This window comes from Furipterus horrens, unplaced genomic scaffold (assembly GCF_987537825.1).
Source record: "Furipterus horrens unplaced genomic scaffold, mFurHor1.1.pri manual_scaffold_12, whole genome shotgun sequence".
Lineage (NCBI taxonomy): Eukaryota > Metazoa > Chordata > Mammalia > Chiroptera > Furipteridae > Furipterus > Furipterus horrens.
This window is the reverse complement of record NW_028327182.1, coordinates 87892595-87918708: the sequence shown is the minus strand read 5'-3', so window position 1 is coordinate 87918708 and position 26114 is coordinate 87892595. Positions and strand designations below refer to the sequence as shown.

At 35.0% G+C, this 26114-nt stretch overlaps 1 protein-coding gene across 2 annotated transcripts in view; it reads right to left on the bottom strand.

Moving 5' to 3' along the window:
• Positions 1 to 3605: 3605 nt before the first annotated feature.
• Positions 3606 to 26114, bottom strand: part of MICU3 (mitochondrial calcium uptake 3) — a 70805-nt gene continuing 48296 nt past the window's right edge. For both annotated transcript variants that reach the window (XM_090258027.1, XM_090258028.1), the window contains 7 exons: positions 24470 to 24565; positions 17526 to 17626; positions 16970 to 17141; positions 9508 to 9616; positions 7198 to 7355; positions 6097 to 6165; positions 3606 to 4430 (listed from right to left, as the gene is read on the bottom strand). In XM_090258027.1, the coding sequence (XP_090114153.1) occupies positions 6097 to 6165; positions 7198 to 7355; positions 9508 to 9616; positions 16970 to 17141; positions 17526 to 17626; positions 24470 to 24565 (705 nt within the window). In that variant the 3' untranslated portion in view covers positions 3606 to 4430. The remainder of the gene's footprint in view (positions 4431 to 6096; positions 6166 to 7197; positions 7356 to 9507; positions 9617 to 16969; positions 17142 to 17525; positions 17627 to 24469; positions 24566 to 26114) is intronic.

Here is a 26114-nt window from a genome sequence, read left to right as displayed (position 1 = left end):
ATGTACATATTACTTGATATGTTAGGATATATTAACAAGATGAGTCTGGGGATGAGTTAGTGATAGGTAAATGAGAACTACACAAAAATTAAGCAAATTAAAAAGGAGAAAATTATTATCTCTAGGGAAAGAAAGAAGATGTTTAAAGAAGGAAATATTGCAATTGATGATGATGTAATAATTGATTTAACTGAAATTATGCTCTAACTATACTGAACGGATGGGGAAGGGGAAATATGTGTGTGTGTGTCCTGAAGGGGGTTGTGTAATAGAGCCAAATCCTCATCTCCCACTGTAGGAAGTCAACAGTTGATAGACTAAAAATAAAGTCAATCAAGAAATATTGGTATATGCATGTTATCTTGAAATATGAAGGCAGATACGGAAAGAAAACTGCTAAAAGATGTCTGGGGCGCAGAAATGAGGAAAGAAGACTGCAGTATTTTATTTAAACCCTTTGGAGATCTTTGACTTCTAACAAATTGTACACATAACTTTGGTAAAGATATATTAAAATATAATTCTTTGCAATAAAGATGTGTTTTGAACACAGACAGAAGTGTATCACCCACTCTTCCAATTTTGCTGGGTTCCCATAAAAATATGTTGTAGATCATCTCACGTCTGCATGATAAATGGACTGCGTTCTTTCTCATAGTTACATACTATTTCATTTTTGAAATGCAAATTTATAATGTATTGGGATATTAAAATCCCAGAAGTAAAATTCTAAGTCAAAACTTTGAGATATTACTATATTTCCTTCCAGACATGTTGCATCTAAATTTACAGCTCCGCCAGCAACTGCCCCACACACCGACCAATACTGCGGACTACAGAACCGGTCTATCTTTTCAATCTGCTATATGAACAAATTTATTGACATTATTGCTTTATTGCATTTTTTAAAACTTATTTTTCTAAAAACTGTTTACTCAATTCCAAGTTTAAAAATCTACTCATTCAGATTTCTTCTCCATCCTCTTCATCTCTTCTCTATTCTAGTTCTTATAAACATATGTCCTTCTCTTCCTTTACAACACTGGATAAAATTTATCTTTTCCAGAAAACTTATAATAATGATTTTACTTCCCGTTAGCATAGTATATGAAATGCACATAGTCACAATTATAGATATATTCCTCAGTTTAAGATGTGTGGCAAAAATACTGATTGTGATATAAAGTTGTAAAGAGAATTCTATCCTTGCAGTGATTTTCATCTTACAATATTTCACAGAATTTAAGATATGATTGACTGCAAGGTATACCAGTATTCTATGAGCTACTGATAAAGAAAAAAAACACTATGCTTTCTTATCATTTAAATTTTTTATTTTATACTTACTGAATATTACACAGTTCATTATTTTTATATCCTTTGGAAGAAGTAAAATCTATATGTGAAAAGGTTAATTTAATGTATAGCTATGAAAAGTATGATAATTAGTGTATTTTGAAAACTGGTAAATTACTAAGAGTCACTTTAATAAGATGATGCCTAGAAAACAACCAACATTAGTATAAAAGGGGCTGGTGTAGTATTGGTTTAATTATTTTAAGCATTTTAAGCAATCAGTTATATAAAGCAAAACTGATGCTCCATTAATTCACATGTAAACTTTGTGAAAGCTTTCCAGTACCAATGACCACATTCTATAATTATCAGTTCCTACTTAGTACACTCTTTGAGAAGCTTTATGGCTCTGTGATATATTTACCTACAAAAGTGTTGAGATTAATTTCCTTGTCATGCATTATAATAGTAGAAGGTATAAGATCAATGAAGGTTTGGTAACCAACAAACAGTTCTGAAGTTTGAAGGTGACATTTTTTAGAAAGCCATTAGTCCACAGATATACATAAAAGCAAAGAACTAAGTTTCTTGATTCAAGAGCAGGTATATTTATTTTAAGATAATATAAGAATGTAAGGTTGATTTACAATTATATGTTATAATAAAAACAATAAACTGGAACTTAAGTTAAATGAATTTCTTGATATTAAATGATTCTGAGAAGTACCACAAACCTTTCATCATGTAGACTCTCTGTAAACAGTATGATATTAAAATTTTATGTATAGTTTCATCTGTCCAAAGAATAGGTTATAGAAGGAAATACTGTCAATAATAGCATACAAATATTTAGTACATTACTATTTTCAAAGCATTTAACATTTTTTCAATTGATGTAAACAACAATCCAATGAGTTCTTTTTATCTCTCATCTTAATTACAGGGTAAAGTTCATGAGTGATAAAATGTAGGGATTCATTGTAATTTACTACTCTTTTTCATTTTAACTGACTAGAATATTTCATTTATTCCCATTTTAATATTATGCTGCAGTCTTACATAGAGATGAATGTACATTCACTCTGGTAAGTATTAAAGACTGCATATGTAGTATTTCTGAGAAAATGGCAGAATTAGAAATAATTTTAATGAGCTAATTCAGTTTTTAATGTACATTTATAGGACTGTTCTAAATGACAATTTTCCCATGTATGCAAGATAATGTAACTTACAATCAAAGGTAAAAGTAAATTACATTTTTCATTTATTATATTTTTAAATATTTTTAAAGCTTTTATTTTTATTTTATTTTATTTTTTAGAGAGGGAGAGGGAGAAATAAAGAAAGGGAGAGAAACATCAATGTGTGAGAGTTAGATTGATCGGTTGCTTGTCACACACCCCCAACTGGGGACCTGGCCTGTAACCCAGGGATGTGCCCAGATTGGGAATTGAACCGGCGACCTTTTGGTTTGCAGACCGGTGCTCAATACACTGAGCCACACCAGCCAGGGCTCAATTATTTTACATAACAAATAATGTTGAGAACATTCAGGTAAAGTAAAATAGACCTGGGTATGTTAAGTGAGTGCATAGGCATTTTCATATGAATCAACTGAATCAACCTTGAAAGCAGGTGAAATTAAATTATTGTACTGTACAGAATCCTCATATTTATGAATCATCTTTCTATATCAATGTAATAAATAATATCGGATAAAGAATGTAAAAAGTCAAATACATAGTAAATGCTAATAACATTTTTCTTGGAAATAACATTTATAAATAGGCTGATGCACAGCTATCAATTTCACATTTAATAACTTATAAAAACAAAGTCAGCATTTCTTATTTTCATAAGCAAAAGCAAGATAATAGCTGGAGTGTATGCAACTTACATTAAATACATCTTGGAAAAGAAGGTAAATAAACACATCTTCTACGTGTAACACATTAATATATTAATTTAAATTCATTGTTCTACTTTAGTATAGTATTCTTTTATAAACTAAACTTTTTAACCGAATAAATTTCCATTAAGTACTATCAAATTTTCTCCAAGTGGAAATCTAATTTTGTTATTTTTAGTAGAAAGTTCTTTTCTTTTTTAAGATATTATTTTGAAATAATGAATTGCATTAAATAATTTGTTATTAGTATCTGGCATCACTTTTGCAGGTGGTCCTTTTTCAAGAAACAAAATGATAATTTCTACCTAATATTTACAGAAGTCTTTAGACCATTTTATATTATTCCTTTATAGCACTCAGTGTGATGCTTCAGACATTGCTATCGATGTGCAGTAAGTTACAGAACTGCAAGGTATTTTCACTGGTGTTATTAACATATACCATCTGCAGTCAGGAGCAGCATCATGTTAGTGCAGTAGTGACAATGACAGTGACTACTGCTATAACTATCCCTATTCTACCATCAATATATGACTCTTTTTGAGAAAAAAAAATCTACATTTAAATTTCTTTGTACAGAACACGATACCAGACATTCTATTGACTTTGATAAACAAAAACTTTTTAAAAACTTTATATGATTCAAACAATGCATATTAAGTACTTTTAAAAGTTAAAAGTACAGTGTAAACCATCACATTGTACAGTATTTTAATTTCCACTGGTTTTTCAAAACACTTTCAACGTAACTAAAAATAAATAATATGGATTTATCAATAATTCTAAGGCCCTTCATTTTCTTTAAATAAGTTCACAGTCTAAAACCAAAGAAAATATGTCATTGTTCATTTTTAAGTGATCTAGATTCCAGGAGTCATACATTATTTTGGAATTAGGCAAATTTCTAATACATTTTTAAATATTTAAAATACATTCTTATATAGTTGTTGGAAGTATCTATATACTTCTGAAAGGAATGAAAAAGTGCAGAGTTCAGTAAATCGAGGCAAAAGCTTAACCTGATAACACATAACATTTGTAGTTAGTTAGAAGATGCATTTTATCTGTCTTAAGTTCAAGAATTCAGTTCAAGAAGATTGTAATTAGCATTTCACCTTTTCCTTCATTTCTTCAAGTCTGACCTCAGGCCTGCTTCTGTTCTCTGAAATTTTTGCTCCTTGCATTTGCCATGTAGATAATCCTTTAAACTTTGCTTTACAAGTACCTAATTTAAAAAAAAAAGAAAAAAAAAGAAAAAATATATAAGCAATATTTATTTAGAATAAAATTCAAAGGTGATGGCATTAATCAAATATTATTATGATAATAATATGGAACAGTAAGGTACATAATAAAAATTCCCAACAGGAAATATAAGGATCAAAAGACTTAATCATAAACTATTTTCTTTAATTTAAAAATTCAGTGTTTTGTTTAGTAACCTGTCTAATACTCAGTCTTATAAAGGTCTACAGTAAATGCAGTCATTTTTATCTACGGTCCTTTGCACTGTGGCATAGAATCAAGTGTCAGTGTGACAGTATGACAAGTTAGCTGGCAACACTACTGATATGAACATATAGATGGTAAAGTACTACTTCTCTTTTTTAATGTTTAAAGTTCTTACAGGGTGGCATCAAGTTCTTGAAAACAGAGATTAGGAAGACCTTTTGTTAGCTCAATCACAACAATTACCACCTTAGATAGATAAATAAGCCTGTTTGCCACTAGGCATTTTAGACCAGCATTTCCAGAGATGGCTTCCATAAAACATTAGGTCTCAAAGCTACTTTGCAAAATACAGAATACTGCCATTTTCTTTTAAAGAGACAAATACATGGCAGCATAATAAGATCCCATAAGGTCTAAGGGGGAAGGAACCTCTTTATCTTTATTTTATTTCTCTAACTTACTTGACGAAACTCTTTTTTAAAGAATAATATGCATTGATGTCTCTTGGAATCACTTTGGCAATATTACTATATACAAATATAAATGTTTCAAGCTTGAGAAAGAAAGCAAGAAATATACATTTGCAAACATGTATGAATGAATAAAACCTTCAAATAGAGGCCTAACTAGTTGGAACCCATAACCGACCAAAATCTTAAGGTACATTGACTTATAAAAGAGAAAAGGAGACACAAGCCCCTCATTTGGGAGACCAGCAGCAAGCCCGAGACCTTTCTTTGGGTTGATAAAAACTGAACGGGTTCCCTGTCTCTTCCTCCCTTTTGGATTCTACAGTGATAGTTTAGAAAGTAACAGAGAAGATAGCTTTGCCATCAGAGAGAATGAAGCTCAGACTCCAGTTTGTGACTTACTAGAGCATGTTACCTTGGGCAAGTGACTCATTAGGCCTCTTTTGTTGTGTGTTAACTGGGATATCTGTGAGGGTTGGATGAGACTCTATCTGCGGAAAGTACCCCACCCAGCGTTATGCACCTAAAATAACTCTAAAAAAATTAGGGGCTGTAATTGTAGCAGATGTTTGGAATCATGATCCTAAAAAATATTCCTTAGATGTTAAAGATCCTAGATTATAAAAACCCAACCTGGAGTTATTATTCTGTGTCTACCCAGATACAAAGCTGCAGGTTAAACAGAATAATTTTCAATCAAGACATTCTAAGAGAATTCCAATTGGATTAATTGAGATCACAACTTTATAGTGGCAAAGCAGTACTTTTTTACAATGACTAATTCTTAAACTGAATTACTGGTCTAAAATAAAATCATTAAAAAAGTAATTCTTAAATTGAATTAGTGACCTAAAAATTAAACATAAATTGTATCTCTCTCAGCTATTTCCTAAATGTCATAGCAGAAAAATAATTTATGACCCTTCCTTTATTGATACCGAACAATTTTAGACAGAGAAGCTGACATACTTATCTGCTGTGAAGTTCCTTCTTCAGACAGGACTTGAAAGTGGGATATTTCTGAACTGTTTTATAACCCTGTGGAACAGAGGATTAAAAAATGCAAATGTAAATACAATTTATGGGACCACAGATATACACTAAATAAAGAAAAAATAAAAAGCACACAACACCTAAGAGAGGAATATAGTGTCAGAGGTTTACAGCATATTTTATATTTTAATTTGATCTTGCTACTCTAAAATTTTTGAGGGAGATGATTTTCAATGCATGCCCTTTCGGGTAGTTGAGCCATCATCGCAAATGTTAACAACTCACCACTAGGGGGCAGTTAAGTACACAGTATCTTTAGCAAGGCAGCGCGGAATTTAAAAAATCATTAAAAACCTTTAAAACCCCTAAGATAAATATTGACGTTTTATACATATAACTTTTTCTCTTTTTAAAAGTATAATGCTTAGGGGTATTCTTACTAAAGACAGAAGACTGCATATTCTAGCTGTTAATAGAATTTTTTTTCCTTTTTCCATTTGTGACACCATCCGCAAATGTTAGATATGTAAACATTTACTGACTTACGCTATATTTCATTCTTTAAAACATATTTCTGAGAAAAAAAATCACTGAATTGTTCATATTTACAGTATAAGATGCTAACAGAATGAACGGTTCAAGAGACAAAAAAAGAGTACTGAACATGCAGAGACTTAAGCACAAGTTGCCTGGTGGAAACCCACATCACTTGAGATGAGAAATCGTGATATTTTTTGTATACTAACAAGTTTAAAAGCCAGTGTGCAGACTGAATTAGTCAAAAATATTTGGCAACACCCCCCCTCCACCCCCCGTAAATCTGGATGAAGACATTAAACTACTTGAATATGAAAATGCTATCAAAATTCAAACTGACTCTATATTTTAAAAAAGCATTATTTTTATCACCTCAAGTTGTTTTTGAAAGTAGGTAGGGCCTTATGTTTTTCTTTTCAAATATAACATTTCATGTTTATATCCTTAAAAATTTATATAAATTGTTTCTGAAACTTAGGTGGATTTTTTTCTTTCAGTTAAAAAAAATAGTATCAATAGGCTTGAAATTTATAGGTTTACCCGGAATCCTCTATGGAGTCTGTCTTTCATAATTCCAATAAATTCTTTATAACTTAATTGATCATCTTTGTCAACGTCAAAAATCTTGAAGACTGTGTTCACTAAATGTGGTGAAAGTTTGAGGCCAGTAGCTACATAGACGGCACGCTTAAATTCATCTAGATAAATGTTACAGAGAAGGAGTAGATCATTAACATTATTTTTATAATATGTCTTAATTACTAGAAAGGTTATAAAAGTAGTTTTATATAAATATGGGTCATGATCTTATGTAACATGACTTTTTATTAATTATGTTATCTTTCAGGGAACAAAAATTCTGTGTAGTTGTAATTTAAAGGACTAAGAATAACTATATCTTAACTTAATAATGCAATCATATTCCATGAATGTTTAATGAGCACCTACTATCAGCAACAGATACTTTAGAGGTTAAGATGAGCAAGTTCTCCAGAAACTTACAGTTCCGATGGGACATGAGACACCTGCCCAAATAACCATTACACGGGACCACACAGAAGTACCAACAAGGCGCTATGAGCGTTGGGAAATGAGTGATCACGTCCGTCTGGAATGTGGAGTAGGGAAAGGAGGGAGAAGAGTAGTGACGAGGAAAGGCTGCAGTTCTGTGTTTGAGCTGCGCCCTGAAGGCCAGAAGATTTCAGCTTGTAGGTGAGAGAAATGGCAGGTGGGACCACATGAACAGAGGCGTGGAGGGGGCAGGCGGTGCATGAAGCACGTTCAGAAAACAACGAGCCACCCGGACAGGACATATAAGAGCTGGAGCAGCTCTGCCCAGGCACTGTACATTCTTCAGCCGGGAACTGCGGAACTGGAGAGTCTCACCCAGCAGGCGTGTCGTAGGAAGGTTACTCTGGGTTTTAGAAAGATTATTCTGTGCGTTGTGTAGGAAACTTCAGAGAGGAGAGTGGGAATTGGCAGAAACATCAGGTCTGAATGAAGGTGCTAGTAGTGACAGCAGAAAAGAAAGAGACGATATATTCCTAGTACCTGCAAGAGGACACGATTGATTTTTCCCATGTATCAGTTCCACAAGGTAGAAGAACAACTGTCCGCTCTGAACCAGGCAAGCAGACTTTGTTTTCCTTTTGTAGCTGATTAGTAGGTTTATCATGGCAGTAAATGCTCGTCCGGCAAGGCAGGGTTCCCAAAGGTTTTGGTTTTAAAACACTAAAGTGGGTTGAGTTGAGAAGATGCCCTATTTGGACATCGAGACTAGACAAAGGGTAATGCATGACAAGTTTTCAGGTTTCTCTTCCTCAATGAATAAGTGAATGAAGCCACATGAGGGATTTCATCTCTACACTTTTGGAAGGCAGGTAATTATCATTAGTATTTAAAGGCTGCAGTTGGGCTTCTCCCTAGAACTTGGCATTACAATAACAAGGCTGTCCCCTCAGATGACATTTGGGAAATGGCATTTATTAGATTATGGCAGGCAGGTCAAGTCACCTTAAAGACATGAACGGGAAGTCCTCCAATGGTGTGGGTATTTAAAAAGGGTATTGCCATGAGGGAAGAAGGGAAGATATTCACGGCCACAGAACCCTAGAAAAAGGCCTCAACTTTCGGTCTACCTAAAGGAAGGAAAGAGCTGCTCCTGAGGTTAATAACATTGAGTTCTATGACAGATGTATTTCTTTGTAAATTAAGCAAAACTGACATTCAATTTTATACATCGTTCTTAAAATGCGGCTAATGTAAGTCCATAGCTAAGAGTTGGCAAAATTCAGGTTTCCGAGTCAGCAGGCACTGTGGGTAATGGCAGTCAGATCCTGGGAGGATGCCCGAGGCGTGACCGGCTGACCCTTCTATAAGTAGACACACATCCTTCAATGTTACTACGTGGCCATGAGGTTTGTCCTCTTTGAACTTTTATGAACGTCATTAGCTTTTCCCCATAATACAAAATGAAGGGCAATAGTAAATTTATTTTTATATTTTTATTTATTGAACTTATTGGAGTAACACTGGTTAATAAAATTATATAGGTTTCAGGTATACAATTCTGTAATATAGGTCATCTGTACATTGTATTGCTAATACAAAAATTTGGCACATTTCCCTAAACTTTGCTTAGGGAAAACAGATTTCCCATTGAAGTACACAACAAACTTTCAGGCAAGTTCATGGTATATATATATATATATATATATGTGTGTGTGTGTGTGTGTGTGTGTGTGTGTGTGTGTGTATGCACATATATATATATATAAAATTCCTGTCAAAGTCCCTAGAAACAATGTAGGAGTATTTTTTGCTTCTAATATTTAAAAGATTATTACTTACCTTGCCCTATGGAACGACTTGCAAAGTTATACATATTCAAGGCTATTGCAAAATCTTCTAGGTTGTTCAAAAACTGGAAAAATGACCTGAATTCATCAAATGTGATGCCCTATATTGTGAGAATATAAGTAAATACATTTTAGTATTGCAAAATTTATGAAAGTAAGTTATCTAACTTATGAGAAATAAATAGATTAAGAATGTGCAATATAAGGTGCAAGTAAACATTCCCAGGGCATATTTTGAACCTTTCTGCAAATGGAAAGTAAAATTCACTCAGATGCTTTCCTTTTGGGCAATGTTGCTACCATTAGCAACATTAGGTGAAAATATTTAAAAAATACTGTCATATTAGCATGAAGTTCCAAAAAATTGTTACAATAAAAATGGGTTAAAAATCTTCAATTTTGAAAACTGTATTTCAGGCCTGAATTTTTTAAACCCCAGAAGTAAATATGATGATGAAGGAAAAAAAAAAAACCCTAAAAAGTGTCCCCTGCACATATACTCCTTAAATATAATTCAGCATTACGTTATGGTAATTAATGTCTTTATAATGACAATGCAAAATCAAAATAAGCCAACAGTGGGTATTGTCACTTGTTCCTGCCATGATGACACAGGGACAGCAGGAGGAAGCACAGTGACTGTACACATACAGTTCTGGGACCATGGACAGGACACTGGGATGTCATTAACATAAATTGCAATTATTGCCACTACTCTTACTTGAATTAAACAGGGAAGTTATTTAGAGTAAGCACCATATACCTCAGACAATACAAGTTTGGCCATGAAGAGCTGCATTTAATGACTGTGTTTTCCTCAGTAACATTGGTAATTGAAAGAAAAAGTAAACCGAAAAGAGCAGAGCGCCAAGAGCTTAGGCTCACTGATTTCTGACCTGAATGGGCAGGTACAAAGGGAAGGGAAACTCACAAGGCAGCCCTGGGAAGCTAGGGAAGGAACCAGAGGAGGCTATTTTCATATAAGCCAGCTATTGATTAAGTGATTATCAAAATGATATTTATTATTTTCTTATCAAAATAATAAGAACAAATCTTGATATGCATTTTTTTTCCATTTCAATTATAATCTCTCTTTATTTAAAAGGAGAACCCTCACTGTCTTTTCTCTTCACATTTTTTCTTTCTGTTTCTTTATATTCAGGGTTGGTTATCCCAAACTTGAATTCTGCTTTGTGATCCAACCCCACCTGTCATGTTTCCCAGAGAGGAAATCCATTAGGGAGACTGAGCCAGAAGGGGCTGGTCCTGATGTGGAGAGCTTGTTGCCAGGGAAACTGGTCGCTGCTCTGGTTCTGAATCAGTTTATGCTGCGACCAGCTGCCACAGCAACAGGGTCTGTCTCAGGGTTTCATGTTAATGCTGGTAAAAGTGAAAAAAAGGAGAAGGAAATATTTTTAAACAAAGTGTAAACAAAAATGTCAATACTTTCAGGGAGAGTAGTATATTTTTTCCTTCCTGGCTCTGGGCATGTAAGGAAATTATCAGTTCTCTGGCTAACCACTAAGAAAATAGAACAGAATCTTTAGTGACTGCACATCACAAAGAATACAAATAACAACTGCAGGGGAGAATCTGTTTTCCAGGGTTACTACATTATAATAATCAAAATGTTTCATTTTTAGTGAAAATTACAATACATACAAAGAATCAGAAAAATTGACAGGAAAAAATAAATCAATAGAAATCATCTCTGAGGAAGCTCAGACACTGGAATAATGATGACACATTATACTCAGTTGTCAAGAGCCAAAGACACAGATAATCTAGAAAGCAGTAGGAAAGACGTGACTCTTCACATAAAATAGGATCCCCAATATGACTAACAGCTGATTTCTCATCAGAAACCATGGAGGGCAGAAGTGAGTAGGATACTTCAATTGCTGAAAGAAAAAACATCTATCAACCAAGAGTTCTATATGTGCCAAAACTATCCTTCAAAATGAAGAAATTAAGACATTCTCAGATAAACAAAAGCTAAATGCTAAAGAGAGTCCTTCAGGCTGAAAATAAACTAGAAAGTAAATCAAAGTCATATGAAGAAATCAAGAATTTTGGTTAAGGTAAAGGAAATCATATAGATACGACTTTACACCCAGTAGGATGAGTATAAAATAAGGGGGTGGTGATACAAATATACATATTTATATTCCAGTCTAGTTATAAACTCAAAAGGACTGAAAGGTGGTACTCAAATCAGGACATGCACACATATATGCGCAGCAGCACTATTCACAATAGTCAAAGGATGGAATAAAGCTCAAATGCCAACGGCCAGGAAAATGGATAAACAATGTTATTCAGTCAAAACAAGGAATAAAGTATTGATACGTGCTACAATGCGAATAAACCTCAAAAGTATTATGTAAGATACCAAACATTAAGGCTCCCATACTCCATGTTTCTATTTACATGAAATAGCCATAACAGGTAAATCCATCAAGATAGAAGACAGACTGATGGTTTCTGGGGGCCAGGGGAAGAAATCACAGTAGGTATAAGGTCTGCTTTGGTGTAATGAAGATATTTTGAAAATAGATAAAGAGGGTCGTTTTACAACCTTGTGTGTATACTAAATGCCACAGAACTGTTCAATTTAAAATCGTTAATTTTATGTTACATAATTTTTACCTTAATAAAAAAACAAAAAGCCACAAAAGACTAGATCGAGGAAACAATTAACTTGAAAAATCCAAATAGATAATCAGAACACATTATTATTATGCAAGTAAAAACTACCGTTCAGAAAACATGATCTTATGAGCACCTCGTGTTTAAAGCTATGTTTGTTTCCAACAAAAAAATTCATGCCTGTCTCATAAATTCGGTATGCCACTGTTTATACTGTTCAGGTTATAGAGTTAACTGACCTACATGGCAACTATGTAATTACTTAAAAAAATATAAACAACTTTAGGGGCACAGTCCTCTAGAACAGCTTAGAAGCACAGGTGATAGACCTCCTGGGAATGGAATAGTTAGGGGGCACTTTAAAATAAATAAATAAATAAATAAAATAAAATAAAAACGTAAACAACTTTAAAAGACAGAGGGAAATGTTTCGTTTTAGAATAAACAGAAAATTCAAACTCTGAATTTTTTTTAAAACAAGTTTTGTTGAAATTTATTTTTTTCTTGTCTTTATTCAATTAATTAATTTATTATTCCTCAATCAAGGACATTTTTTCATTCTTTTTAGAGAACAAGGGGGAGAGAGAGGGAGAGAAAGAGAGAAAAACATTGACATGAGGGAGAAACATTGATTGGTTGCACCCTGACCAGGGATTAAACCTGCAACCTAGGCATGTGCCCTGATCAGGAATCGAACCTGCAACCTTTCGGTGTACGAGATGATGCTCCAACCAACCAAGCCACACCAGACAGGGCCAAACTCTGAAATTTACTGGCTGAATGACCTAAGGTAAGTCACTTAAATCTCTCTGAAGAGCAGTTTCCTCAGGGCTTAATAATGATAATTTTATTACTCTCTTGTTCATATTTACATTATGTAGTTATTCTCAGAAGCTCTTTCTCTTCCTTTCTATAATCTCTATCTACAGTCTCTCCTTGAATAGTTCACCTGATCTCATGACATTTAAATTATTTTTATTATTCTATATGGCAATGTATTCACTTGTTCAAAATTCAAAAGGCTCACAGGAATGTAAAACACAAAACCTCCCTCTCCCACGTTTGTCTCTTGGTCATGCTGTTTCTCTTCTTGGATGAACCAGTTTCCAGTGCTGTGGGTCCTTCCAGAATCAGCACAGGCTGGCTTCTAACCCAGGGGTGGTGTCCTGTACACGCTGGTCTAAATTGTGCTCTTTTTCATTTGCTATGTCTTGGAGGTTGTTCTACATTAGTATATAAAGAAGCAAGGATGGACTTGGAGAACATTATGCTAAGTGAAATAAGCCAGTCAGAGAAAGGAAAATACCATATGATCTCACTTACGTGTGGAATCTAATGAACAGGATAAACTAACAAGCAAAATAGAGACAGACTCACAGATACAGAGAACAGACTGACAGCTGTCAGAGGGGAGGGTTAGGGGGATGGGTACTGTGGATATAAAATAAAAAAGATAAAAATACCGGCCTTCCTGAAGCTTATATTCTAGTTAGGGAAGACAGAAAAAAAATTATAAAAATAAGTATATTCTATTGTTTATCCATAAAAGCAATGAAAAATAAAAATGAACAAACTATATAGTGTGTTAGGAGGTGATAATGCTAAGGAAATAAAAATAGATCAAGGGAAGAAGAAATAGGAAGTGCCAAGGGAGAATATTATAATTTACATAACAGGTTATTACTTATGTCAGAGGCTCTGTATTACTTATATAATAGGTGATTATTCATATATCAGATTGGAAGGGTAGACATCCCTGGGAAATAACACAGACGGTAGGAAATGAGGCCAAAGGGAAAGAAGGAACAGCCCGTGCAGGCCTCGCAGGCCACTAAAAATTGTGGCTTCTAACTTGGAGGAAAATAGGAGTTCCTACGAATCATGGAATAAAGCCTTTTCTGAAATGCTCCATGGAGAAGAGATGGTAGAAAGGCCAAGTTGGAAGCAGAGAGATGACTTAGAGGCAACTACAAGAGTCCAGGCCAGAGAGAATGGTGACGCGGGTGTGAGCGGCAGAGAGGGCAGCAATGGGCAAACCCTGACAGAGACAGAGTCAGGAGGGTTTCGTGATGGACTGGATGTAGAATGTGAAAGGAAGGACTCTGAGAATTTTGGCTAGAAAAAACAACTAGGAAAATGGGTTTCTATGAACTGAAACAGTTAGATGGTGTGTGTAGCAAGATGCTGACTAGGCAATATGATGTAAAAGTCTGAAATTCATGGAAGAAGTGCCCTGACCGGTGTGACGCCGTTGGTTGGGTGTTGTCCTGCAAAGTGAAATGTCGCTGGTTCAATTCCCGGTCAGGACACATGCCTGGGTTGCAGGTTTGGTCCCCGTGTACCAGGGAGGCAACTAGTCGAGGTTTCTCTCTCTCTTTCTCCCTCCCTTCCCTCTCTCTAAAAAGCAAAGAAATAATTTTTAAAAAGTTCAGGGAAGAAGTTTAAGTTGGAAGTCTATTCACTAAAGATTGCCCAAAGTAGTCTTGGCTGTTACAGTCAAATATCCAACTGCCTGCATGATTTCTTCCCTTTATATCTCATTGGAAACTCAAGCTTAACTTGTTCAAAAGAAAACTACTGATTCTCCCCTAACCCCAAACTTGTAGTCTTCTTAGCTCAGTCAATGGCACCACTGTGTCGGCTTGTGGTTCGGGCCAAGACCTGGGAATTCTTGATTCCTCCTTTTTCCTTCATGTGAAAGACTAATCCAGCAACAAGCTCTATGAGCTCTACTTTCTAAATGAGCCAACATCTGACCACTCTTCTCTCCTTTGCCCTAGTCCAAGCCATCGTCCCTTCCCTGCACTCCTACAATGCCCTGACTTCTCTGCCTTCCAAAGCGGGGCCAACTGAGATTCTGGACTAGCCAAGGCCATCTTTTGGAATATGCATCCCATCACATCTGGCACATGAGTCAGGTCACATTTGAGTGTCACAGCACACAGCAAATACTTGCTGAATGAATGAACATCACACCTATTCTCAAAGGCAAGGTTGGCAAACTTTGGTAGTTGCTGCTTCCTGTTTACAACACTGTTCATCCAGATCTTTGCACAGGATATTTCTCAGTCCTTCCTCAAAAGCTACCTCTTCGGAAAAGCTTTCCGTAACAGTACATCTTCTTTCCTACTCTCCATGGCTTTTGGTCCTCTTCGTAATACTTATCTTATCTGAAAACAGGTCACATATTTATTGTTTGCTTACTTGTTTATTGTGTCTCTCCAGTAAGTATTTTCATGAGAGAAGGATATTCCTTATCTAGTCACTTGATCCACAGTGGCTAGAATAAGGTGCTTAGCATCTGCTAGATAAATAAATGGAAATTAAAGTACTTAAAAAATGTAAAGTGCTATTCAAATAGTAGTTATCCCTTTTTTGGAAAAGGATGAGAAGTAAAGGAAAGGAAGGAGCGAGACATAAGTAAGGTGTGATAGTATCATTGGCTTAGGGTCTTGGGTTGGAATCTTTGGGCAGGTGTCTAAGTACCTGAGAGTGTCAGTTTCCCTTTTCTAAAAGATAAATGTCAATATCTGGAAGATGTCCTAAGGGTTAATGAGATAGTACCAAAACAAACAAACCAAAAAAAAAAAAAAAAAATTCAGTGAGAACCAGTACTTTTTCATTTGCCAAAACTTTCCCCTTTTTACAGTAATGATTTGTAGTGCTTATGATATTTCTATCAATTAGTTTTCAGAAGCTGAATTTAACTTGAAGACTTTTACTTTGAAATAATTTTAAGTGTGAAACATAGTTCCAAAAACAATACAAAGAGATCTCATATACTCTTCACCCTGGAATTAAACTTTTTGAGTTACAGATTTCTGTAAGCTTCCATAAGGTGAAAGAATTTAAAAGACAGATTCTTTAAGGCCCTTAAAATACCCTAGTAGTTCGACATAGTTCGACTTCCAATATTTAGTTTTAGGGAAGTATCTATGAATCAGAAAAATCCAGTTTAACATGTGAAACAGATAAAAGACTTCTAATTGAGAGATTATGTAGAACTAATGGTCAAATGCATTGAGGCCTTTTTTCTCATTCCTTGGGGGACACGGAGAACTGTTAGCACTGTCACCATGTATCCATTTTAAACAAAGTCAAACTATTTGCAAGTTTTTCTTGGGTAGATTAACTTGATCCTTCTACAAACACAAACAGAAGGCGATATATCCCAAACATCCCACGCTTGAAGGGGCACTTGTAACACCAGTTCTGTTTGGCTACAATGATGCATTCACAGGCCACAGATAATGCACAACTGCTCAGAGCTGCTGACAAAACACTTGCTGCTAAACAAACAGACAATCAGTTGTTCCAGGTTCTTAACCATTCATGCCCTCCTCTGAAGGCTTTGAAAAACCTCACTTCAGCTGCTGATAAGATCACTCACTCATCAATGGCCATCTTCAAATGACCTTTTACTAAGAATATTATAGAAAAGAATAAAGTGTGACTGGAGTGATGTCAACATACACTGCTTTCTACGAGGTGATGTTTATGGAGTAGTCAAAGCATCCAGCTCAGCAGAATTCTATTGAAAAATGATATCCATAATTTGAATAAAACAATTGTTAACAGCTTTAATGGTTTTTAGCATATCTGAGAAAAATATGAATATCTCCCAGAATTTTAAATTACTGAATTTTAAAAATTTAGTCAGAACACTTAGCACACATCGGAAAAAATGGAATATGTCTGAAGTATCTATTAATCCACAGATGAGGGAAAGAACTAACAAAGGACAATATATTTTATAAACCTATGTAATAACATATGTAACAAAATAAACATGGGGGATTAGATACCTTTTCTTCAGGTATACTGTAGCGCACATTTTCCAAAAATACTGATGTATTTTCCACATTTGTATATCGTAAAAGAATATGAGCAAAATCTTCTTCACTGATAGTATTCATTCCATTAGAGTAGGAAAGGAATTCGATTTCTAGAACTTCTGTTTGAAGGTTATCCATGAATCTATGACAAAAATACATAAGAGAATGAATGAGAAACGAAGAGTGCGGATAACAGAGCTCTGGTTTCTTCACCTGTAAAATGGGCGTAACCAAAATACCCTGCAGGGTAGTGATGAGGCTTCAAGCTGTGAATGGGCAGCGTCCAGTGTTTACTGCAGTACTTCTGAATGCAGAGGAAATGACAACCCAGCCATTTTTTTACCATTCAGGAACTCCCTATTATACTTACCAATAGGACCACTGGTTTACAGGTCCCACTAGAAGGGGACATTTGAAAGTGGATGAAAACATCACAGAGGTATCACTGCATGAGATGATTCTAAAGACCTTTCTGACTTGAGCATGTTAACATTTTCTTCAATGCAAATATAAACATTAAGCTCACCTATAAAAATCTTCAAAGTTGAGCTCAGCTTTTCCTTTCTTTCCAAAAAAGTGTACAAGAAGTGTAGTATCTGTTACTAAACTTGTAATGTCATCAGCACGCTTAAAAATAAAAAAATCACAATTTATAAGTTAGCTGCAATGAACAAACAGAATAGGGATACCCAATATCCCTCAGAGCATTTTATCAGCATTTAAATATCCAGAATACAAATATACTAATATTAGAATGAAAAGCATAAGGCTGTATTAATAAATGTCATTATAGTTAAAATGAAATTTGAAATTAGAAAATAGAAATACAAATAAAATCTATCTTTATCATCAAAAAGTTTAAAAATATGATTGTTTTAGGAAGCTTTCTACCTTAAATTATGCATATAGAGTATCTATATTTCAAATGATCTAAAATAGTTGAACTCCTTTAGCAATCATCTAAATATTTTATTTTTACTTAAGTAACATAGTATGGATTTTCTTATTCAACTTGACAAATTCTTTTTTTTTAGGATGTTCAAAAGAGGTGAATTCTTCAGATTTATTGAATATATGGGGCTGACAAAGGAATGGTCTCAAGCTTTTTACAAAGTAACTTCCTTTAACCATGTTACATTTTTATTGTATTCCATATTTATGGTACTTTAGGTAGAAGACACTATATTTTGAAAGAGAAACTACAGTAGTATTACTTTGGAATTTACATCATCTATAATTGTTTTCAAAAAAAAAGTCTTACATTATTTTTTGAAAAATTCCAGAGGGTTTTTCCTTTCCTGCTCAACTTGATAAACCAAGTTCCAACAAGTGTATTCTTAAAACAGCTTAATTACAGTCCTTATAAAGCTCAACGGCCTATGGAAAATCTTCATTCTTTCCTTTTATGTAGCTTTATAGGCTTTTCCTTTTTCACCTTCCTCCCAGCCCCCCTCCCCTTCTGTTCCCTTCTTTTTCTTCCCTTCCTTCATTTGGCCGTCAACTCATACCTATCTTACAAATTCAGGTAAGACATGATAAATTTCACAAAGTTGTACCTCTCTCATATATTATCCTGGAACTATAAGAAAATTAAGAGGTCAACTAATAACTACCACTTTCTCTATTAAAAGGGACCTGTTTGAAATGTATTACTTCTTGGCCAGAAACGTTGACAATGAGTACTCTATAAAAAAACATAAGAAATAGAAAGCATATACTTCTCTACGGGGATCGGTTATTTTCTCCTCTTCCACACTCTAAATTTTGGTATCTTTCCTTTTTTTTTTTTTTTTTTTTAACATTTCAAAAAAATTTTATTGTATTTTTCCCATTACCATTTAGTCTCCATAGACCCTCCTCCCTGCCCTGCAATCACCATGCTGTGGCCCATGTCCAGTAGCCCTTTTTCCTTCTTGCTCGATCCCTCCACCCCCTACCCTGCCACCACTCTCAGCTGTCACCCTGCTTTCTATCAAGTCTGTCTCTACTTTGCTTGTTCAGTTTGTTTTTAGATTCTTCATGAGTGAAATCATATATCTTTTGATTCCTCAAAGCCCATTTTCCAATCTTCCATGAAGGTAGCTCCTTCATCTTTCATAACATTTATAGGATCTTTATTTCATTTCTCCCTAACCCAAATATTATTCTCTTCTAATGTCTGATATGGCTGGTCTTTTCCCCTCCAACCTGCCCTCTTTTAATCCATGAGGCTTTTTTCTAAAGTGATCTCTCTGCTTCACTGACTACTCACAGGTCTCTTAAAAATGCCAATATGTAGGACACCTTCTGCTTTAAATGATCTAAAATTGTTGACATTCTTAGTAATCATCTAGTCTCTATATTAAAGTAATTTAGTTTAAATTTTAAAAGTAATCTCTGCTTTATAACCTCCTTACAATTTGTTTAGAAGATCTTCACTATTTCTCAGTTTAGTTTGCTGACAAGTCCCAAGTATTCCTAGAAGTTGCAATAACCGAGAAGTTCCCTATGATACAACCAATTTCTTTGAATATCTGATTGCCAGAGGGGAAGTAACATAGTCAGGAAGCCAGATGTCAAACACCACCTTTTAAATATACCTCCCTGAACAAGTGACTATGGATGCTGAGGAATACTAGTGGTACCAGCCTTTCAGGGCTCCACACAGACAATGGACAAGGGTAATTCTGAGTGTTGCCTCGAAGGCATGAACTGCTACCTTCACCAGCGGCTTTAGATTGAGGAGGCAGGCTGCTGCAATGGAAACAGCAGGATTTAAAATCAAAAGACCTGGGTCCAGTGACTTTTTGACCTTTAGCTATCTTATCTGTAGAGGGAATAACCCTATCTATAATATCAATTTTGAGAACAAAATGAGAAAATGTGTGTAAAAGAAATAACAAATGTTCTTACAGGCAGTCATAAGATGCTTTGAAAAAAGAAAAAAGACCTTGGTGGGGGAGAACACGTGTTGTGATTGTATAAAATCAAGTCTACTCAGTCGAGTATCCATGGAACAGCTTAAATGAGAAGGGGAAGGAGAGATTTGAAAAAGATGCCTAAATGGAGCACAGGAGGGAAGGCTATAGCCAGTAAAAAGTCAGCACGAGGAACGTGCTGGGGGTATCCATCTGGGAGCTAGAGGGATGGAACGTGGGGGAGGGACAAAATGGATAAGACGAGGAGGGGATGGTGTTTTAGGAAAAGTTGCTTATTTCACAAATAAGCAGTAGCATGGCGACCGGTGAATGTGTATGAGCTCCAGAGTCAGAATCCCGGCTTTGAGGCCTGACTTTTTTCGTTATTATTTAAGAGGCCTTGGGGAAGTTAATCTCTCTGAGGATATGATTATCCTGAGGAATAACAATAGTACCTTCTCTAAAGGGCTGTTGTGAGCATTTGGTAACACATGCAAATCATGTAGTACTATAACAGGCATGTTGTAAATAGCCAATAACTGTTAGCTGTTATTATTTTGGCCAAATCAATGTATTTCAAGAAGTTAAAAATGGACCAGGCAAGATAGAAAAGATAATAATGTTGATGCTTACTGCCAAAAAAAAAAAAAAAAAAAGATATTTACATGGTACACTTTTACGTTTTTGTTATTGAAACTACACATGTATGTTCTATAGATCTGAAAAAAAAAAAGCCTTAAAATGAGAGGTTCCAGGAAGACCAAAAGTTAGTAAACTCAGATAACATAATTATGAATGCCCTCTCTCGCGATGTCCTTTACCTCAAGACATAATACACTGAAATAAGATGGCTTTGTTTTACACAGGTTTAAATAATGACCTCATTCAGCCAGTTTTTCTCATGCCACTGAGCAGAGCAGATCTTCACTTACAGTCTTTCATCATCAAAATCTTATTAGACTTAGGTTGCACTTATCCAGATAATCCAGACCCACAGAGGCATAAGTAAAAGTCTGACATTAGAGGAAAAAAATTAGAAAATGGAAATGGTGAAAACTGCCCCCCTCCCCTCAGTGAAACAGAGTACTGTTGGGAGTTATTGAAAACCACCCCCGAGTCCTTGGTATCCTAACCGTGTTATATAACTTACATCATAGGAGCGTTGGGACAAAAATAGAGACTTTATCCCTGTGATTCTTGTGCTCATTGTTAAAATGAAATGAATTCAGGTGTTTTCATAACAAAGCAAGAAACTGCCACAAAAGAACCCATGGGTCATTACGCGGAAGGACATTATCTAACTTGGTTTTGATTTAAATTTACTGTAAATAAGTTCATAAAAAATATGCAATAAACAAACTAGTAAATCTGCATGAAATAAGAATTTGTCAAACTATTAAAATAAAGGGTTTTAAGGATACTCCTTGAACATATTTTTATTGACTAGCATGATAATCTTATCAAGCTCTATTCAAGGGTTGGAGGAAATTGTCAAACTCTTAACCTGTTGGCAAAGGTTCTGAATAATTTATTGAAATTTATTAAAGACAAGTAGAGTTTAAAGCAAACAAAATTTTTAAATTTTATCTATAAAACTATAGTATTTATAATTTTAGTACTCAGACTGTATTCAACAATTGTTTGAGAGAGGCTTATATCATACTATAAATTTATTACCTATTATTTTAGTTAGAAAATAGTGCTGGCTGCAGCATACAAATTTTCATTATAGCATGGTTTTACCATAATTGAAAAACGTTGTTAGAAACAGCTCTGGAATAAGAACATGAGAGGATAATTTTAAATTTACCTATAATATTTAAAGAAAAATGCTTATCTCAATATTTACATTTTTAATATGTAAGAAACAACAAAACACAAATAGATTTCTAAGCTTTCTTTCTGAACCAATTTGAATCATGAAATACTGATACTATAAACAATTCAGTGTTACACTGGTATCAGTTGTAACCTATGAGGAATTAGAATGAGTTGTAACTTAACTATAGTTAATTCTCAATTATCCTCTCTAATATGGGAGGGCAGTAACAGAGATAATGCCCAAATAATTATTTTCTTTGGAATACAATAAAAGTTTTGTTTTCTTTTTTTCTCTTCTACTTCTTCTTCTCCATCAGATTTACTTTCATGATGTTTGAATCAATTAATTTAGCATAGTGTGGATTGACTACAGTGTGCTAGTAAATGGGCTCTCCAGGAAAAAAAGATTGATTTGTACTGTTTGCCAATTTTTGTGGTATCAATACTCCTACCGTGGACACTTTCAAGGTACCAATGGGATTTAACAGGATAGTGAGTTGGGAAGAGACGTACAGAATTAGTTGTGGGAAGCCAAAAAAGCTAGCTCCAGCCCGCCTCTGAGAGAGTGATGAACATCTTCAGAAGATCTTCTAATCATCTATAATCTTTAAGTATATGTAGGAGCTGACTGGTCTTCTGATATTAAACCTCCCAGGATTTAAATTTAATTCAACGTCTAATTAACAGATTGCGTCTAATTGTGAGAATTTCTAGCAGAGTTAAATGAGATTAAAGGCAGGCTGCAAGGTGGACAGTCTACGGTGGGGAGAGACAACAGTGATGTGACATCTCTGGAAGCGAGGCCACAGTGGCATGTAGGGACGCGAAGGGCTGGTGTCCCGTGGGGTTCTCGCTTGTAGGCACTGAAAAGTAATGGCTCATAGTAGTGCCTTTACCTCGTGCCTGCACAAATGATTCCAGAATTAAGCATTTCCAGTGTGTGTCTGCATAAATGATGTCAGAATTAAGGACTTCTAAAATATCTCTAAATGAAACATCTATTACCACTTTTTGCCTAAAAATAGTTCAAATTCAAAAGGGAATCTTAAAAGATTAATTGCTCATTATAATGACATCATATTGATATATCAAAGGCAGATAAGAGATAGGGGAAAATGCTTTATTTGTTTGGAGATTTTAAAATTGAGTACAATTGACAAAAAAATGAACATTTCTGTTTGCCCTAGTCTAGAGGTATCAATTAACACTGTATATGTAAATAAGAAGAATTACTTCTTTAGATATTTTCAGGTGTAACTTTTATACATCAAACTTTAGAAAATGAAATGAGAAGCCAACTGTATCAAGAAAAAGCTAATAAAAATACAAGGTCTGTCCAGAAAAAGTCCAGCCATTGTTAATATAATGAGAACGGTTTGTGTGACATTGATGTAACCTGGCAGCCAAGGAGAGTGGACTGGAATGTACATGCATGAACAATGACATCTTCACCGTACTAGTCAGTGGGGGCGGCAGACACCATTAAGTGAACACGTATGTGTACCGTAAGGCTAATGCATTCAAAATGATTGAGTGAGTAGGGCAACGAATCTGCACCAAATTTGTGTTAAGCTTGAACATTCCTCCATGGACACTATTCAGATGATGCAGAAGGCCGCAGCTGTGGGCAGCTGGTTGGCAATTGGCAGCTTCATCACGACAACTCACAAAACATCAAGTCACCCAGGTGACTCAGCACCCCTACAGCCCAGATTTGGTGCCATTGTGACTTCCGGCTTTTCCCAAAACTAAAGTCACCTTTGAAAAGAAAGAGATTTCAGACTGTGGATGAGATTCAGTAAAATATGATGGGGCAGCTGATGGCGACTGGAAAACTGTGTGAGGTCCCAAGGTGCCTACTTTGAAGGGGACTGAGGTGTCATTGTCCTATGTACAATGTTCCTTATATCTTTTAAGAAATATCTCTGTTTTTCATATTACATGATGGATACCTTCTGGGAAGACCTCGTATATATCTTTTACTGTTTACTGGAAAGTTATCTATGGTAAGACTGATAGCCATCTCTAAAACAGTTCTTAAAAATTCTCAATAGAAAACACACAATAGTGTTTAAGCTGTAAGACATAGCCTAGCTCTTAAAATAAGAAAGCCCTATTAAGAGCAGCATAATCAGAGTGGGGTGGTGGGAGCAGCCCGAATGTAGCAATAAGGTATGTGTCGCTATAAAGTTCAAAAACACTACGGATAATGGTCAGTCTGCTTTTTATTTTCCATGCACTGGCAACCCTAAACAACGAGAAGGTGAAAGATTCTTCCCTTCCTTGGCTGACAGTTCCTCCCACACCTGCTCCATACGCTTGGTAAGCCACTCTACTCACATTAGGGAATTTAATTGTTTGAATCTACAATAACTCTAAAGCGTTGGTTGTCTTTTACCAAGTTAAACGTTTCAGCATTTCATGTAACATTGCAAGTTAAAGGTATTTTCACATTTTCTGAAAGTGATCCTTAAGCAAAAAAATAACATTTCCCTTTAATTAAGTTGGAAAGTCATATTTTCTACAACAAACAAGTTGATTTAACGTAGACCATTTTAAGTGATCTTGCAGCCTCTGCCAGCACAGTTAACATTCAAATACACCGTTGATAGACAGAAACTCTTGCTTTACCGGAGAAAAGGAGAATTGTAAACTATATTTTTGCTCCCATCATTAGGCCTCTAAAATGACGTGAGGACAAGATGAACAAAACGGCAAACTGTACAGTGACCCGGGTGAGGTTTAATTATACCTCTGCAAGGTCTGAAAAGAGTGCTTGGCTTGTGTTACGTCTCAGTGTGTCCCAGTAGCTTCTGGAGACGAGTTCCTCAGCATCTGCTTTAAGTACCTGTAGAGGTTTTAAGAAGCACAGCTGAAATCTAAAGAACAGTCACAAGGAATGATCATTTATACACTTTGAATCTCTTCTAGCCAACCTTGAAAAGAAAACACATTAGCTTACCTTTTGTGTTTTCTGCTGCACACAACAGTATTATATTACATTGCTGGTAAACCCGGGGTATTTTCAAAGGTGTAATAGTATATAACCAATATTTCTAAGTACAATGTGGCTTTGTCAGAAAGAATCATATTCTTCACCCCTTCCCCCGTGCTCTGATACCAAAACATGCATAACTTCTATGAAAGTGTGATACAAAAATTTTATTCACACCTTATGTGAAGTAGATTCATTTGTAGAATATCTGGGGAATTTTGTAGCAACCAATAAAATTCATGATCCACTTAAAAATGAATTATTGCTGGCCTGCATACATTGTGTCAGTGCCTCAAAGAATCAAAATGACCATATCCACACTTTAGAGAAACAAAATTTAAATTAATCCAAAACTTGTCAAACAAAATAAGTCCATTTAAGTCAAACTACTCAAAGCTACTCAGGGATTTCATAGGTGTGGTCTTGTTGGGAATAGATAAGGTACTTTCCAATCTATTACAAGGACAGAACGCTAGCTTTAGCTCAGCATTGACTAGTTTGAAGAAGGTGATATCAAGATTAAGAGTTATAGTCAAATCTTCGTAGGAAATGCAGAACTATATGCTCTTTAAGAGTTTATAGTCTATATACCTAACAAGTTTATTGAGACTCAAAAATAATTAAATGAAAGTTTCTGTCAGTATTTACAGTATCAGGAAGATTTCACAGGTTCTTTTGCTTATTGTGGGAAGAAAATGCTGAATGATATACTTAGGAGTGAGCAGCTGATACTGAGAGAACTATTATTTTTCTGTGTGTTAATTATTAGAAGTCCGATGCCACTAAAAATTATAATGTATCTGAGAATTATTTCAACAATCAAGCCTTAGGGCATTATTAATTAGAAAGCACTGCCTATTGCCATACTTTAATAACATCTTCAAATATGTTAACAATATAGTATTATTTAGCAGGAGTCACTTATATAGCACAGACATAATTATTCCTATCACTGTAAACGCTACAACATGACAGAGAATTGGCTCATTATCCCCTTTTCTAACTCAATAAGCTTTAACTAACAGTTATAAGCTACATAAGTAAAGTGAGCTGATTACAGAACTAACACAGTTCATTTTCTTTTATACAGGTTTGGGAGAACCTCAATAAATAGTAGCTAGATTAAATACTCTGTGAATATTACCAAAATAGTAACAGAAAGTTGGTGTATGATAAAGAAGGGGATTACTAAATCTGTCAAACTAGAAGATAAGGCTTCCTGTACTGTCATCAGGAGGGGGACAGGAATGGTTTGCTTCGTGAAGCCACGCCTCTTGCCTATTTCCAGACACTTGTCACCATCCATCACACACACATATACAAACATTGATGACATCAGAAAAAATATTGACAACCTATTAAAGGATAAAATTACTTTTATAAACTTTAGTGACATGAATCT